At 37.1% G+C, this 16,469-nt stretch overlaps 1 protein-coding gene across 4 annotated transcripts in view; it reads right to left on the bottom strand.

Moving 5' to 3' along the window:
* LOC127964628 (activin receptor type-1) overlaps positions 1–16,469 on the bottom strand; it is a 40,462-nt gene that overhangs the window by 16,793 nt on the left and 7,200 nt on the right. For 2 of the 4 annotated variants that reach the window (XM_052564891.1, XM_052564890.1), the window contains exons 2-3: positions 5,334–5,434; positions 307–561 (exon numbers count right to left, since the gene is read on the bottom strand). In XM_052564891.1, coding sequence (XP_052420851.1) covers positions 307–561; positions 5,334–5,427 — 349 coding nt within the window. In that variant the 5' untranslated portion in view covers positions 5,428–5,434. The remainder of the gene's footprint in view (positions 1–306; positions 562–5,333; positions 5,435–16,469) is intronic. The other 2 variants (XM_052564893.1, XM_052564892.1) reach the window with 1 other exon arrangement.

The raw sequence follows: 16,469 nt of genomic DNA on the forward strand, positions 1-16,469 counted from the left end.
TTCAGATGCACCTGTAATTAGTGACTGTTGTTTTGTTTTGATCTCTCTGCTGCATTTCCACGTGCGTCACTTCTGAGGCGCGCATGCACAAAGCTGACCTCAGACAATTTTTAAAATAACACCAACTGAATTTTCATGGTGAGTAACGTATGGCTTAAATTTTCATTTTTGGCTGAACTAACCCTTTAAATAGCATGAGTGGAGTACTTACCCTCTCATCATTACACATCATACACTTCTGTACATTTCTGTACATTTAAGGTGTGAGGTTTAAACAAATAAACAATTATTGCTTAAATGATTCACCTGTACTTGGCATCTCCAATGTAACATTCATATTGCACAATGTTTCCTTGCAACAGTGCATCAGCATGTCCACAGTCTGGGAGTTTTTGCAGCGCATTGCCACTTCTTCACTACCCACAATGCATCCTTTCTGCTGAAAGGCTGTCCCGTTCTCGGAAGACAGGGAGGAGAAACACTGCAAGCCCAAACAATGCTGGACATCATCGCATGATAACCCCTCGCAAACACACTCAACGTCACCAGTGCTGCCTTTATCTGTAGAAAACACACAAGACATTTCCTTTCATTTACAATTATGAGATGCTCAGCCAAGACACATGGATATTCCTCTTTCTTCAACTACAGCACCTTTATGTCAGCATGCCTATTGCATCTCGGTAACAACTGAGGTGGGAGTGCGGGAAGGTTTTAGGTTAGTGTGGTTAAAATCACTTGCCGTCATGAATGATCTTTTGGGGTGTTGTCTTTTTTTGTCAAGTTTGTTCAATCATCCGTAGCACACTAGGAGATGTTAATTCAACTCAAATTGTGAAACTCGTGCATTAAATAAATTCAATGCACACAGACTGAAGTAGTTTAAAGCACTATTCGGACGGGACTAGTTTTCTAAACTACGTTTGAGGGGACTAACATCTCTGTGTTTATTACAGAGGTGGGAGGGTCTGATTTGTGCATCTGGGCGTCACAGAGATCACGCGCTCTGTATGCGTGCATTGCATTCATTCAGAATGATTGCGTTAGTATTATTACACAATAAATACTAATGGCTAGTATAGCAAAACCATGTTAATTTGTGGTTCCTTTAGTTTAACTTATTTTCCTTTTTTTTTAATTAAATGTAATTAAAACATTATGTAACTGGGTACATAAATGAACGTGAGTAATCTTACCTGATGCTGATATTACAATAGCCGGTATTAACAGTTTACGCGATCTTGCTCTTGATTTTATTATTTGTACTATTGTACTTGTACGGACGGGATTAGTTTTCTCAGAGGATCACTGAGTTTGCTGAAAAACGGTAGGTAATTTGCTCCGGAATTATCACAGAGGTTGTGTGAGAAAAACACAGACGTGGCAGATTCGGACGGGATTAAAATCACCAAGTACGTCTGTGAAACGCAGATTTCTCTAACGACCCCCTGTAAAACTAGTCCCGTCCGAATAGGGCTTAAGTCATTGATTATTTTAATAGTGATGATTTTAGCTCACATTTAACAAGCCCACCTATTCTATCTCAACAAATTAAAATATGGTGACATGCCACTCAGCTAAATCAACTCAAAACACCTGCTAAGGTTTCCTGAGCCTACAAAATGGTCTGATCAGTTTGGTTCACTAGGCTACATAATCATGGGGAAGACTGCTGATCTAACAGTTGTCCAGAAGAAAACCATTAACACCCTTCACAAGGCATGTATCCAAGCATGGTAACAGAAAGTTAAGTGGAAGGAAAACATGCACAACCAACCGAGAGAACCGCAGCCTTATGAGGATCGTCAAGCAAAATGCGTACAAGTACAGTAAATGAACATACTTTCAAGAAGGCCAACAATTCATTAAAAAGTTCATTTTTTTTTTAATGAAGTATTCTAATTTGTTGAGTGAATTGGTGGGTTTGTTAAATGTGAGCCAAAATCATTACAATTAAAAGAACCAAAGACTTAAACTACTTCAGTCTGTGTGCTTTGAATTTATTTAATACACAAGCTTCACAATTTGAGTTGAATTACTGAAATTAATGAAATTTTACACAACATTTATTGAGATGCACCTGCACTTGTGGTGGTAGCTTGGTGGAAAATCCTCCTATTACCTGCAGCACAAAATGGTCTACTATATGTGACAAATTACAAATAATGTGTGATTTTTTTCAAAATTTTCATTTATTGAAATTCATTTAAATTACATAGGCTTCTATTACATTTAATTACATACTAATTTTATGTATTATTATATTAGTTGTAAATTATGCAAAATTGCATCATTTAAATGGAAGAGTTCTCCTTTGTCATATAGTGTCTCTCAGTGAATGGGACAGAGATTTTACCTATATTAGTAACACACACACACACACACACACATTATATATATATATATATATATATATATATATATATATATATATATATATATATATATATATATATATATATATATATATATATATATATATATATATTAGGGCTGAAACTATTCCTCGAGTAACTCGATTACAAAAAATGATTGAGGCAAATTCCTCTGACTCGAAGCCTCTTTTAATTTATTTTAGATCTTACATCAGGTTCTTTCGCAATTATTTTTTTTATGTGACACACATTTACGTCACTCACAAAGCGGAAGGAGATACAAGCGCTGCGTCCAAAATCGCATACTGCAAGGAGTCAGCAGTGTTTTGATCTGAAGGCGCGGGCAAACGTAAAGATAACTTTGTGGTGTGTGTCCATTGCAAGATAGAGTTGGCATACCACAACTAGGGCCATGTGATTTCTGCAATGCAGAAAACGCGGAGGGAATCGTAGAATCCAGTCATAAAAACTGAATTTACAGTTTAACGCAGAATGGCACGGAATTTGCTAAATTTTTAATGAATTAATCAAAATTTGGTCATTGCACTTATATCAAATCACGATATGGACTAATATCTGTAAATATTAAGCCAGAACAGTCTATTATTTAATATGAATCTTGCATGTTCTGCGTGTCTCTGTTAATGAATGAAGAAGAACTGTGACTTCCTTTATCACACACACTGAAGCGTGTGAACATGTGAACAACATCTCCAGAACTGCTCTGACAGTCACTTGACCATTTGATTTGAGTAAAACTAGCGTCACATCACATACACAGAACTGTAAAGGTACATTAACCCGTCATAATAAAAATCAGGTTTAAAGATAAGTATTTGCCAGATACGTATTACTATTGTTCATCAGAATGTACATAGCCTACTACTAAAAAAAAATATTTTTTTTTTTAGGTTTAATCACACAACATTTCTTCCATGTCTTATTTTTAATAGTAAATCCCCTTTGTTTACCAAAAAGTTAAGTTTGCTTAATTTTCAATAATTAAAAGATAAATTAATGTTTTATGTGTTTAATGTTTAATGTGCATCTCAGAAACTGAGATGGCACTTAAATGTTCACAGTACAAGTACAGACAGAGAAACAATGGGTCATAATTATTTTTTTTTTTTATGTATGCATTGCATTCTATGCATTTAAAAAATACAATTTTTTTTTTTTTCTAAAAAAGGAAACTAAGTTGTTCATTTTAAGAGACCCAGGAGTCTTATTTTCTCTTGCATAATTAATATTGCACTTCAATTAAGCAAAAACACATTTTATCCGATTACTCGATTAATCCATGTAATTTTTGGTAGAATACAATTACTAATACTCGATTACTAAAATATTCAGTAGCTACAGTCCTAATATATGTGTGTGAGTGTGTGAGTGTGTGAGTGTGTGTGTGTGTGTGTGTGTGTGTGTGTGTGTGTGTGTGTGTGTGTGTGTGTGTGTGTGTGTGTGTGTGTGTGTGTGTGTGTGTGTGCGTGTGTGAAATAATGTTCTTAGTCTTTTTCTTCCTGTGGGGAAATACAATTTAAAAAGTAAATACAATTAATTGTGTAACCAAAATACAAATAATTGCCAGAAAAACAAAAACACACAGCATTCTCGCTGTTGCGGTCCGTCAGTGCGTTCCAGGAATGGTGCGTCTGCAGCAGTGCAGCGATCGTTTACGTACTGAGTAGCGGACTGCAAACGCGTCCTGTGTAAAAAAGCACAACGGGTATAAGCCCGTGCTGCTTCAGCACCACATACGTAACGCACACGGACTGCAGATGGATTATGTGTGAAACAGGCGTGCGTCTTGTTGAGGTTTCTATTGAGAAGCTTCTTGAAAAATATATAATTCCCTGAAGCAAACCGGTGGCTTCAGCTGCATCCATGTTAGCACATCACGTCTGATGTGGTAATTTCACAGTAGGCACAGTACTTGTTCCCGTCCCCCTACAGTGCAATTCGGTTAGGCATACATCCGCGATAAAATATCAAGGTGAAAGTCATCATAGCTCGTCTAGTATAGACCCAACTCTCAACACAACTTTGAGAATAGTTTAAATGGCGATATTTGTTTTTTAATCGCCCGATAAGAGTCTCCCGTTAACGCAATCACGTTGTAAATGTGCGCCATACATTGAGAATCACTTTGAAGCAGTCTGAACTAAGCACTGTTGAGTCTGTTTAACACGCAACTATGCCACCTTGTGACACTGCAACGTGCAGCACTTTTTTTTATGAAATCATTTTGAAGTTTAATAATCGATTCGCTGTCTGGAAATCGATCGGGATTTATGTTTTTCAATCCCCAAAATATAAGATGATTTAAAATGATCATTAAAGTCATTTGCTTTACCATACCGTTTGCATGTATTGAAGAATTTTTATGGCAGTAAATTTAAGAAAACTCATCCGGAGGGATTTTGCTTTATTCACACACGTGCTCCTTAAAAACATTTTATAGTTCGCGCAAATCTATTTTTATTTGTGACTGAAGCGGCCGCACTGTCTAGCCCTATGTCTGTTAAATATCCATGGCATTTCTGCAACGCATTTGGTAACATCAGCAGGAGTAAACAGTTCTTGCACACACAGAACAAGGAGACACGAAACATGTAGAGCAAAGGGAGATATAACACTAGTTAATCGATCATGGGTGGTTTTATTATTCTGGGTGGATAAAAAAGTATGAGGATAAAAAAAAAAAAAAATTCTCCATACATACCTGGACGGCCGTTAACAAACCAAGTAAGTATATGTGTGGGAAGCAATAGTAACTGAACAACGAATCGGAATATTAGAACGATTTCTAAAGGATTATGTGACAATGAAGACTAGTATCAACTTTATCACTGAAATAAATTACATTTTTAAATAAAAGTAGTTTAGCAGTTTATAAATGCCCAGTCATACACAGAAAATATATAGTAAAACCACCAACTAACTGCTTGTCAGTCTTACCTTTCATACAACCAGCAGGTGAAACCAACATGACCGTCAACAGCAGAAACATCTTACTGCTTAACATTACAGGCCTGAAGAAAATAGGCATCATCACTGACCTAAAAGAAAAAAGATCAGAGAAACAACAAAACATGATTACAGTGTTACAAACATCACAAACTTTCACCTTAAAAAAAAAAGAAAAAAGAAAAAAAAGGGTTTCACGAAAAGAGTACATTTTGAATTTGTGGGCAACTGTGGCTTGTTAAATGATCATTAAGGGGGGGGGGGGGGGTGAAATGCTCATTTTCACTCAATATCCTGTTAATCTTGAGTGCCTATAGAGTAGTACTGCGTCCTTCATATCTCCAAAAAGTCTTTAGTTTTATTATATTTATAAGAGAAAGATAGTCTGTACCGTTTTTTCCCGGAAAAACACGAGCGGCTGGAGGCGTGATGTGTGGGCGGAGCTAAAGAATGACGAGCGCGCGTAAGCTTTTGCGTTTAGAGCGTCTGGAAGCTGTGACATTACCGTGAAGAAAAAAACCATCATCCAAAACAAACCATGACTAACAGTCAGATTCAGCCGTATATTTATGATCCAGAATCAGATCCCGAGGCTGAAATTGATCAAGAGCAGCAGCAGCAACGACTACAGCAGGACGTCTCTATGTGGTATGTATTGAAACTGTTGTGCTGTGCTTTGGTGACATTTCGCTCTCTCGCTCTGGTCAGTGAATGTTTTTGCTCTGCTCTACGGGCACATGCGCTGTTCCGGGAGAAGTGCCCTTAGGACCCATGTAAGGAAATTCCGCACCATCTAACGTCACACAGACCCATACTCGGGAAAAACTTTGCGAAACTTGTGACGAACCGGAAGGAGTATTTTTGGAAGAAAAATACTTCTTCAAACGTACAACTTAATTTTTGAAACTATGTCAATGTTTAGCATGGGAATCCAACTCTTTAACAGTGTAAAAAAACTCAGTATGCATGAAATAGCATTTCACCCCCCCTTTAACCATCATTTAACTTACAAAATTAGAATTGAATTAATACATTTCTGTGACCAATTAAAAATATATATTTTTTGTTTAGATGTAAAAATAGCAGGATAAACAATGAGCATTCACACATCATGTACCTGCAGCACTTCGGTGAATGGAGAAAATCTGAATAAAATTATATTAGATAACTGGAATGAGATAAATAGACCAACACTAAATATATTTTACTTACCTAATTGACAGTAAATTTAACAAACCTAAAAGGAAAAAATATGTGCCTACTACAATACACTGAATATTGGTTATTTTTGTAAAGTGAAAACTGACGTGCATACAGCCAAGTATGGTGACCCTTATTCATAATTTGTTCTCTGCAAATTACCCATCCAAAGTGCACACACACACCGTAAACACCCACCCAGAGCATTAGGCAGCCATTTATGGTGCAGCGCACAGGGAGCAGTTGGGGGTATGGTGCCTTGCTCAAGGGCACCTCAGTTGTGGCTTTGAAAGTGGAGAGAGTGCTGTACATTCACTACCTCCCACCTACAATTCCTGCCGGCCTGAGACTCGGACCAGCAACCTTTGGGTTACAAGTCCGAATCTCCAACCATTAGGCCACGACTTCCCCCTAATAACACAATCCACATAGTTGACATAAACCGAGACAGCAGAAGGAGCATCCTTTTTCTTTGTTTTAAAGGGTTTGTTCACCCAAAAATCGAAATAAGTCAATAAATAACTCACCCTGAAGTCATCCTAGGTGTATATGACTTTCTTCTTTCAGACGAATTCAGTTGAGTTATTTAAAAAATTATCTTTGATCTTTCAAGCGGTTTGATGCCACTCAGTGGGTGTTGCACTGCATCAGTTCAAGAGAAGTTTAATAAAAAGCGCAATCCATTAAAAATAAAAAGTGTCTCACATGGCTTCGAGTGAACATAGGCATCCTGTAGCAAATCGATAAATTTTTGTAAGTAAAATATCCATATTCAAAACTTAATAATCACTTGAATCTAGGTTGCGCTCACTGTTGTAAACGAAGTTCAGAGGAGACTGATTTTTCCTTTGCTAAAGTAAAGAAACTTTGCCTTCCTTTGCCCCGGTTAACAAACACTGGTTTCCACGAGACACAGCGACACATGCGCAGCACCGAACTCATGATCAATTGTTCGTGTAAGCTACAATAAATTATTATGTTTTGAATATGGATAATTTTCTTTAAAAAAATTACACTACAGAAGGCCTTTGTTCACCCCCGGGAGCCATGTGAGACCGTTTTTCTTAATGGTTGCTTTTTTTATTACATTTTCCTTGGACTGATGCAGTGCAACATCTGCTGAGTGGCATCAAACAGCTTTAAAAAAAAAAGGTCAATTTTTTTAATAACTCTGACTGGATTCATCTGAAAAGAAGAAAGTTGTATACACCTAGAATGATTTCAAGGTGTGTAATTTGTGGTCTAATTTTCATCTTTGGGTAAACTAACGCTTTAAGTTGTTTACACGGTTACAAGAAGAAAAAAAATCGATTGTGCACACACACATTAGAGCCCGACCGATATATCGGCCAGCCGATATTATCGGCCGATATGAGCTTATTGCATTTAAATCGGCATCAGCGTTTATAACGGCAGATGAAACATGAGAAACAGAGTCTCATGCTTCACTCATGTTATGAGTGTTGCATAGTTTGCCCACCAGAGGGAGCTCTGCAGTTGACAACAGCGCCAGAAATCCACTATAGAAGAAAGCGATCAGCCAAGCCACGGAGATGTACTGTACTGTTTTGACGGTGAGTATGTCGTTCGTCATGTGAAATGATTTCGTTTATACACTGTATATAAAAACGGTGTGGTAGTTCTAGCTAACGGTCCTATCATTATCACTTCTAAATATTCTGTAACATCACTTACAGCCACTAATGCATTGCTATATTAGATTAGCCACAAAGCTAATTCCATGTTTATCAGTGGAAGAGTGTGAACGTTAATAAGAGGTCAAACTATAACGTTAGCGTTTAACTTATTCTAAATATATCTGCAGTGTTTCCCACATAATGACCGGGTAACTGTGGCAGGGGGGAGCGTGTAATCAGTCAATGACTAGAAGTTATGAAGTTATGTACAGCGTGCATTAACTTGTTTGAAGGTGGTTCTTCTCAAAATTGACAGCGGTGTGTTCATGACACTAACGTTAACCATTCAACTTCGAACTGATTCCGTAATCTTCCGGTAACGGTAGGCTAACTTTACGTTCACCAGCGCATTACAATGTTTTGATTCAGACTGCACAAAGAGAAGATATACGGGTCCATTGTGATTGTGTCTGTGAGAGCAAATATAGTGTAGTTACAGTAACTACAGTAGGTGCGTCAGAAATTATTAAACCAGAGGGGACATGTAAATAAATGTGAGCTGAACAAGCGCTTTTTTTAAATTAATTTTTTTATAGATTGTTTCAAAGCAGCTTTACAGACATAACAGGAAAGTGTTGTAATAATATTGTTAAATATAAGTAATACCTATTGCTTGACAAATATATATATATATATATATATATATATATATATATGTGTGTGTGTGTGTGTGTGTGTGTGTGTGTGTGTGTGTGTGTGTGTATGTATATATATATATATATATATATATATATATATATATATATATATATATATATATATATATATATATATATATATATATATATATTCTAATTTTTGCCTATGTAGGAGATGTCTGTTTATTATTATTATTATAATTCTAATGATGACATGAGTAATGATACATGGTGATATTATTAATACACATGCTTATTCTTTCTCTGTCTCTCTTTCTGCCCTACAGATGGCTGAAAAAGGTGAATGCTGTAGCAGCAAAGTGTGGGACTACTTCTGCAAATACTTTAACTTTAGTATTATTATTTATTTACAGTACACACACATACTGTTAAAACCAGCTTCAACTGGAAGAAAGTAAAAGTGTTAAATGTTTAAAATCAGACTGTTTTTTGATCATTAAAAAAATATATACTTTTGATGTGCAATTGTTTAGTCATTGAGACTGTAATCTAAGGCTTTTTTTTAAACATAAATCCCTTCTGGAAAATGGTTTATACAGACCACATACATAGAACAGGCAGATATTTTGCTATTGAATGTTGTGTAAGTGCAGTTTATAGGAAATGGGTCTAATATCCAGTTTATTTTCAAAATCAAAATATCGGCATATAAATCGGCTCTTTTCGAGTTAATATCGGCATCGGCCCCCAAAAATCCATATCGGTCGGGCTCTAACACACATGGCTTTCAATATCTACAGAACATGCTAATAGATAGATGCCTTGTGCCCAGTCAACAAATGCACTTATAGTAACAGCCCTGGTGCCTGTTCATTTACACAGAGACCACATGCTACTGCAATAATCAGAGGACAAAACTCAGACACACAGCTGGGTTTTATGCAAGATTACCTACACTAGGTAAACCGGAACCAGGAACACTTCCCATAAGACTCGATGTACTTGCTACATCATTAAAAGAATGTTTTATAATATTCGTTTCTCTCTTATTCCGAGGTCACCGTAGCCACCAGATCCAGTCTGTATCCAGATCAGAGGGTCACTGCTGTCACCGGGATCCAGTACGTATCCAGCTCAGATGGTGGATCAGCACCTAGAAAGGACCTCTACAGCACTGAAAGACACCGACTGAGCCTGGTTTCTCCCAAGGTTTTTTTAACCATTCTGTCACCGATGGAGTTTTGGTTCCTTGCCACTGTCGCCTCTGGCTTGATTAGTTGGGGACACTTCATTTACAGCGTTATCGATGACTAGATTGCAAATGATTGCACAGATACTATTTAAACTGAGCTGAGATGATTACATCACTGAATTCAATGATGAACTGCCTTTAACTGTCATTCTGCATTATTGACACACTGTTTTCCTAATTAATGTTGTTCAGTTGCTTTGACAGAATCTTTTTTGTTTAAAGCGCTGTATAAAAAAAGGTAACTTGACTTGACTTGTTATTGCTCTGTCTGTACAAACAACCTGCCAATTATAAAACCATTTTTTTTACTTATTTTTTTTAAATCAGGAGACAAGAAAGGATGAAAATATGAGTACATGAACAAGATGTTTGTTTGCTCTATTGCAAGTTTAATAATGTATAGCATAGATACATTCACTCTATATGTTTGCATATGATACAACTTGGATGTCAATACCAGGTGTAAACATGGCCATTGTGACTGATTACACTGTTCAGGAAGTGAAACTATGAATTGCTTAAAAACAGTTCACAACTTATTACTATTAAAAAGTAAAAATTTTAATAGCCAATTGAAATGCTGTAGTTGGGCAAATGATGGTGAGAATTTCTGAAATTAAATGAACATCTTATTTTGTAACATATTTGCATAAACACACAATTTTTTACTTAAACTAAATCCATTATTCAACAGTAGATTTCCCACATGATACAATACAATACAACCAATTCTGGTTCTCACAAAAAGTGTAATTTAATTATTCATGTAGACTAATATTAGTCTTCTTCTATATTCTTTTAACCAACTGAATTGACAGATATATTCTATATCCAGTTATAGCAGTCATTCTAGCATTATAGATGAATGTGGCTAAAGCAGAGAAGCAACAGTTAAAAAGAGAGTGAGACTTTTATCCCAGGGTTACTGGTAGCAAATGCAGACAGACTAGGGGCAGTACAGAAATCAATAGCCACTCTCCAGAGCACAAGTCTTTTTTAGATCTGGCTCCAAGATCTTTTATCATGCACTTGATTATGCACTTGATTATTTTTATCTGCCTTTTATCTTGATTATTTTTAGGAAAAATCCACCTGCTTTCAGTAAAGAACAGATACAGGCCTGTACTGCCAGAAAGACGCAGATGAATCAGATCAAACAAAGATTGATCCAGATAAGACCCAAAACTTACAAGCATGTCAACATGCAACAAACACATGAAAAGTCTAACATACACACATGACAGTCAGATAACATGTAAGATAGTCGTACCTGTGTTTCATGCTCAGACGTGCAGCCATATGTGTGCACACAACTCCATCTGCCCTAAATGCTGATGTCTAAAATCTTATCTCCCCTCAGGGCTCTGCCAACCAACGATCCTCTCGCTCGTTACTAGCCTCATTCTGCTCTCCTTCTCTCTATTTTCTTTCCCTTGCATTGTTCTAGCCACACCGCCAGCTGTTTCTGACAGCCAGATTACAGTGCACAGAAAAATGATTGCTCACCCTCGCTCTCCATCTCAGACAGGGTGGACAAATTACACACTTTATCCAACTGTGAAATAGCAGCTGCAAAGTTTCTGAGCGGAGGAAGGAACTGTAGAGTAAAGATCTGGATGTGGACACCATAACTGTAATAAACCATGTTGCTGTCCAATTAGTACTTATTCAAGGTTTAAAATATAACTATATTTAAATATATATATATATATATATATATATATATATATATATATATATATATATATATATATATATATATAACTATATTTAAATATATATATATATATATATATATATATATATATATATATATATATATATATATATAAACACTCTGAATTATCACACAGCATCTGTCAGCAGTGCCAGTACATCTCCAGAGGCTGTTGAACTGAACTCAACTTTACTCCTGCCTTTTGTATTGGACTTTACTCCTGTTGGTCTGATCAGCTCTCACACTGCCTCTGCACAGTTTGCTGCATTACTCCTGTTCATCTGCCCTTATGTCTCAAGCTGGTTTGGGACTTTATTTTATTTTTTTGTCTGAACTCTCAAAGTTTGTTTAACACTCCTCTCTTCTGGCATCCTCCTTATAGCAAAGCTGACACCATAGAGTTAAAGACTCCAGTTTTGTTCCTTTTTTTCAATAACTGTTTGTCTTTCTGTGACTTGAGTAAAGTCAGTACTTACTTCCATGGACTAAACTCTGCCATTTAAGTTAAACAGATGCGGCTAGTATCAGGATATTATGGAGTGAAGTATTAAGACAAAGAAAGATGATGGCTCTATGACTCTCTCTTCTCTCAACCTGTAGCTGGTGTGTGGTGAGCACACTGGTGCCATTGTACTGTGGCTGTCGTCGCATCATCCCGGTGGATGCTGCACACTGGTAGTGATGAGAGACAACCCCACCCCCACATGATTGTAAAATGCTTTGTGTGTATGGCAATACACAATAAAGTATTATTTAAGTAAATCGTTCATTCTCTCATTCATTTATTCATTTCTTTCAAAGAGAGAGTGTGTGATTACCTGCATCTGTTAGTGCTTTCATTCTAGGTCAAATCAAACATTTTTGAAAATAAATATGTCTGGCTTCTGTGTCCACTGATAAAAGAAGTCCCTTTATTGAAGATTTTTTGAAAAAAAAAAAAAATTCCTGAATATTTGCTCTAATAACATTTTTGAATGGTCTAATAACTCATTTTCTCATACAGGATAGGTTTCACACTTTTAGAAATGGGGTTTTTACCCCATTATGTCTCATGGTGCATTTGTCCAATCAATGACACTGTCATATCAAATATGTAAATAGGAATGTTAACCCAGGGTTTAAGAATGTGCAGTGTGAAGTAGGGCTGTACCGATAGACGAATAGTATCGTGTATCGACGAGATAGATGATAGCAGATGTTTCTGTCGATAGTCAAGAAGATATTAGGCTCATTCTTCTATTCATGTATTAAACCAAAATACAGTGGGGCTCGAAAGTTTGGTCACCCCTTGCAGAATCTGTGAAAAAATGAGTAATTTTCAAAAAATAAGAGGGATCATACTAAATGCATGTTATTTTTTATTTAGTATTGTCCCGAGTAAGATATTGTACATAAAAGATATGAACATTTAGTCCACAAAACAAACAAAAAATTGCTGAAATTATTAAAATAACCCCCTCAAAAGTTTGGGAACCCTTGGTTCTTAATACTGTGTTCTGTTACCTGATGATCCTCGACTGTATTTGTGTTTTGTGATGGTTGTGCATTGCGCGACTCTTTTACCCGCTGTTTTGAAGGAAGATCAACGTTTGCAACAAAAAAATATGTGCAAACTGTAATGAAGCAGAGATCGATTAGTTCCTCACTTTCCGCGCTGATTCCCGGATCGTTTGCTTGCTTCAGTGAAAGGATAACGTGCCTAATGTTTTCGACTTGTACATTACACGTCACACCACGGGATCTTTAAGGGATGTGTGTGAAAGCATGCACATATCCCGGGTAATCACTGGCAGTGTGAAAGTACAAAATCTAGCGACCCGGGAACAATTGCCAGAACACTTTATCCGTGTATTTGCTGGAATGGCAGTGTGAAAGGGGCTTCTGTCCCCGACCCGGGTTCAATGCCGGAATCAATCACGGGACGTGGTTGCTTTTACACAGAAGGCGACCCGGCAATATGCCGGGTCCGACGTGCAGTGTGAAAGGGGCTCAAGGAAGCTTGGCAAGACCGGTCTCCATGAACACAAGTCCGTTCTTTACGTTCTTGGAATTGAGAAACAGCCTCAGTCAATGAAGGCTCATTTTAAATATTGCACATATATATATGCCATTCAGATTACTCGTTAAAGTGCAGTGAAATACCTTAAATCTAGGTCCCCGACCCGGGTTCAATGCCGGAATCAATCCCAGGACGTGTTTGCTTTCACACAGCATGCGACCCGGCAATGTTCCGGCAATAAGCCGGGTCCGACGTGCAGTGTGAAAGGGGACCTAGTAACATTGCCGGGTTCAACCCAGGATGAGCACTGTGTGAACAAAAGCCAGATCTAATGCCGTGTCAAAGTGATGACGCACGTTATCGCGCGACTCTTTTACCAGCTGTTTTGAAGGAAGATCAACGTTCGCGACAAAAAAATTTGCAAACTATAATGAAGCAGAGATCAGTTTGTTCCTCACTTTCCGCGCTGACGCAGAGATCGTTTGCTTGCTTCAGTGAAAGTATAACATGCCTAACGTTTTCGACTCGTACATTACACGTCACGCCCTGATGTCACGTGTCGTTACGGGATCTTTACGGGTTTTGTGTGAAAGCATGCACATATCCCGGGTAATCACTGGCAGTATGAAAGTGCAAAATCTAGCGACCCGGGAACAATTGCCGAAACACTTTACCCGTGAATTTGCCGGAATGGCAGTGCTCAGACTGGACGGAAGAACTTGGAAGGAAGTGAGAACACACCCTTATGAGTATTGAGATGTGCTGCCTTCTTGCTAAATTGACCACATAATCACAGCATATCATGTAATATTATTATTAAAACATTGCAAACTATTATAGATAATATTTACATACCGTGTATATTGTATATCATCTTCTTTTACAGAGTTATTTGTTTAACTATGACTAAGATTCATTTTAATATGCCAATAAAATTACTGCAGACTCTGGTTCATACAACTTTAAAATTAAGTAAAACAAAACGATAAATTTTTACTCCCAAGAGCCATCAAGTATTTGGAAGAGCGAGTTTAAAGCTTGCAGGTTTCGATACACCGGCCGTCCGGAGTGTCTTCTGGGATTTCTAACAGCTCGATTCTCTCAAGTCTGCACTCGATGCATCCTCGATATCAAGAGCACATCCGGGCACTTTCATGCATCCTCTGTACTTGCGTTCTTGAGAATTGTAATTGAACTTCGACGGTTAATGATGACGTATAGCGAGAAGACAAGGAAGCAAGATCGCTAAAGAATGCATAATGAGAAACAGCCCGAGTTTAATGCCACAGTTATGTCAGAATGCATCTCATTATTTTTTCTGTGGTGCTGCGTCGGGTTCGTCATGGGGTGCACGGTCTGGAGCGCTGTATGACTGATGCATCAGTTCAATTGAATTTTACTCCAAATATATGAACTTACCTGTTTTGAACACTTTATATTTAACATGTTCATTTAGGTCTAATATTAGTGTTAAACTGTTGGACTTTAAATGAAACTACTGATTTTCACCGTTGACTGATTCAGCAGAACATTTAGACTAATAACTTCCATGTGCAGATACTGCCAATTTGTCACAGGACGTGCGATATGACAGTATCTTTCGACTATATATGAACAAGCTGTTTTAAATAGTCTTTTTATTTTTAACATTAGTTTATCAGTATGTTGGAATGTATATTTTTTTCAGTTATTGATGATTCCATAGGCTCTCTCTCGCGCGCACCTGCGTGGTTTAAAACACCAAATAGTTATGCTTTGACAAGAACAAAGAGTCTCTCTCTTACTCCACCCATAAACGATAATATCATTTACCATAGTATAGATCTCACCGGCTGACGATATGATGATTTGAAAAATGACCATATCGGCCAACACTAGTGTGAAGCAGCTTATAAATATACAGGAACAACTTTTAAACCTGGGCAAAGCATAAGCATTGTGAAACATGAAGAAAAAATGACCCAGGATTCTGTTTACCAAGGGTTTAAAATGACCCAGGGTCAAATATTTCAAGTGTAAAATGCCCTTTAAAGTTTTTGTTTCTCAAAAGGAGTCAACACTGAATCAATTATTGACTTGTTTAAAATTAAAATCCTATTTCTTTCAAGTTCAAAGTCACATGTGACAAGTTGCCACGTTTGCATAATTACACTTGTAATAAACAGCACTTTTTCTTTAAATTATTATTCTTTAAATTATAAAAAAAATATATATATGATTGGTATTATGTTATACTAAAATTAAAATCCTGGGAAAAACCTTTACAATAAAATGTAGAAAGAAAAAAAAATGATGCATCTTAAGCTTGCATAATAACAAGCAGACCTTGGACAATTAATTGGCCCTAGTTACACTAGACGCTTTTCCACTGTCGGGCCAGTGCGAGCCAGGGCTAAAAATGGGCCGGGCGGAGCTAATAGCCTCGAGTCGGTAGCACTGAGTCCAGAACAGCGCAGACCCGCCCTTTACATGCCTCTCAGGAACAATGTCACGCAACCAAATAGTTTCACCAACAAAGAGAAGTTATCAGAAAACTAATAAGAAATAAATCACTGGAACATGCGCGATCATTAAATGAACATGATAACAGCAGCCTTTTTTTTTGCATGCTTTGTGAAATATTTAAATTCTAAGGCATCAATGTTTTACTATAAGTGATACAT

This window comes from Carassius gibelio, chromosome B9 (assembly GCF_023724105.1).
Source record: "Carassius gibelio isolate Cgi1373 ecotype wild population from Czech Republic chromosome B9, carGib1.2-hapl.c, whole genome shotgun sequence".
NCBI classification, from domain to species: Eukaryota; Metazoa; Chordata; class Actinopteri; order Cypriniformes; family Cyprinidae; genus Carassius; species Carassius gibelio.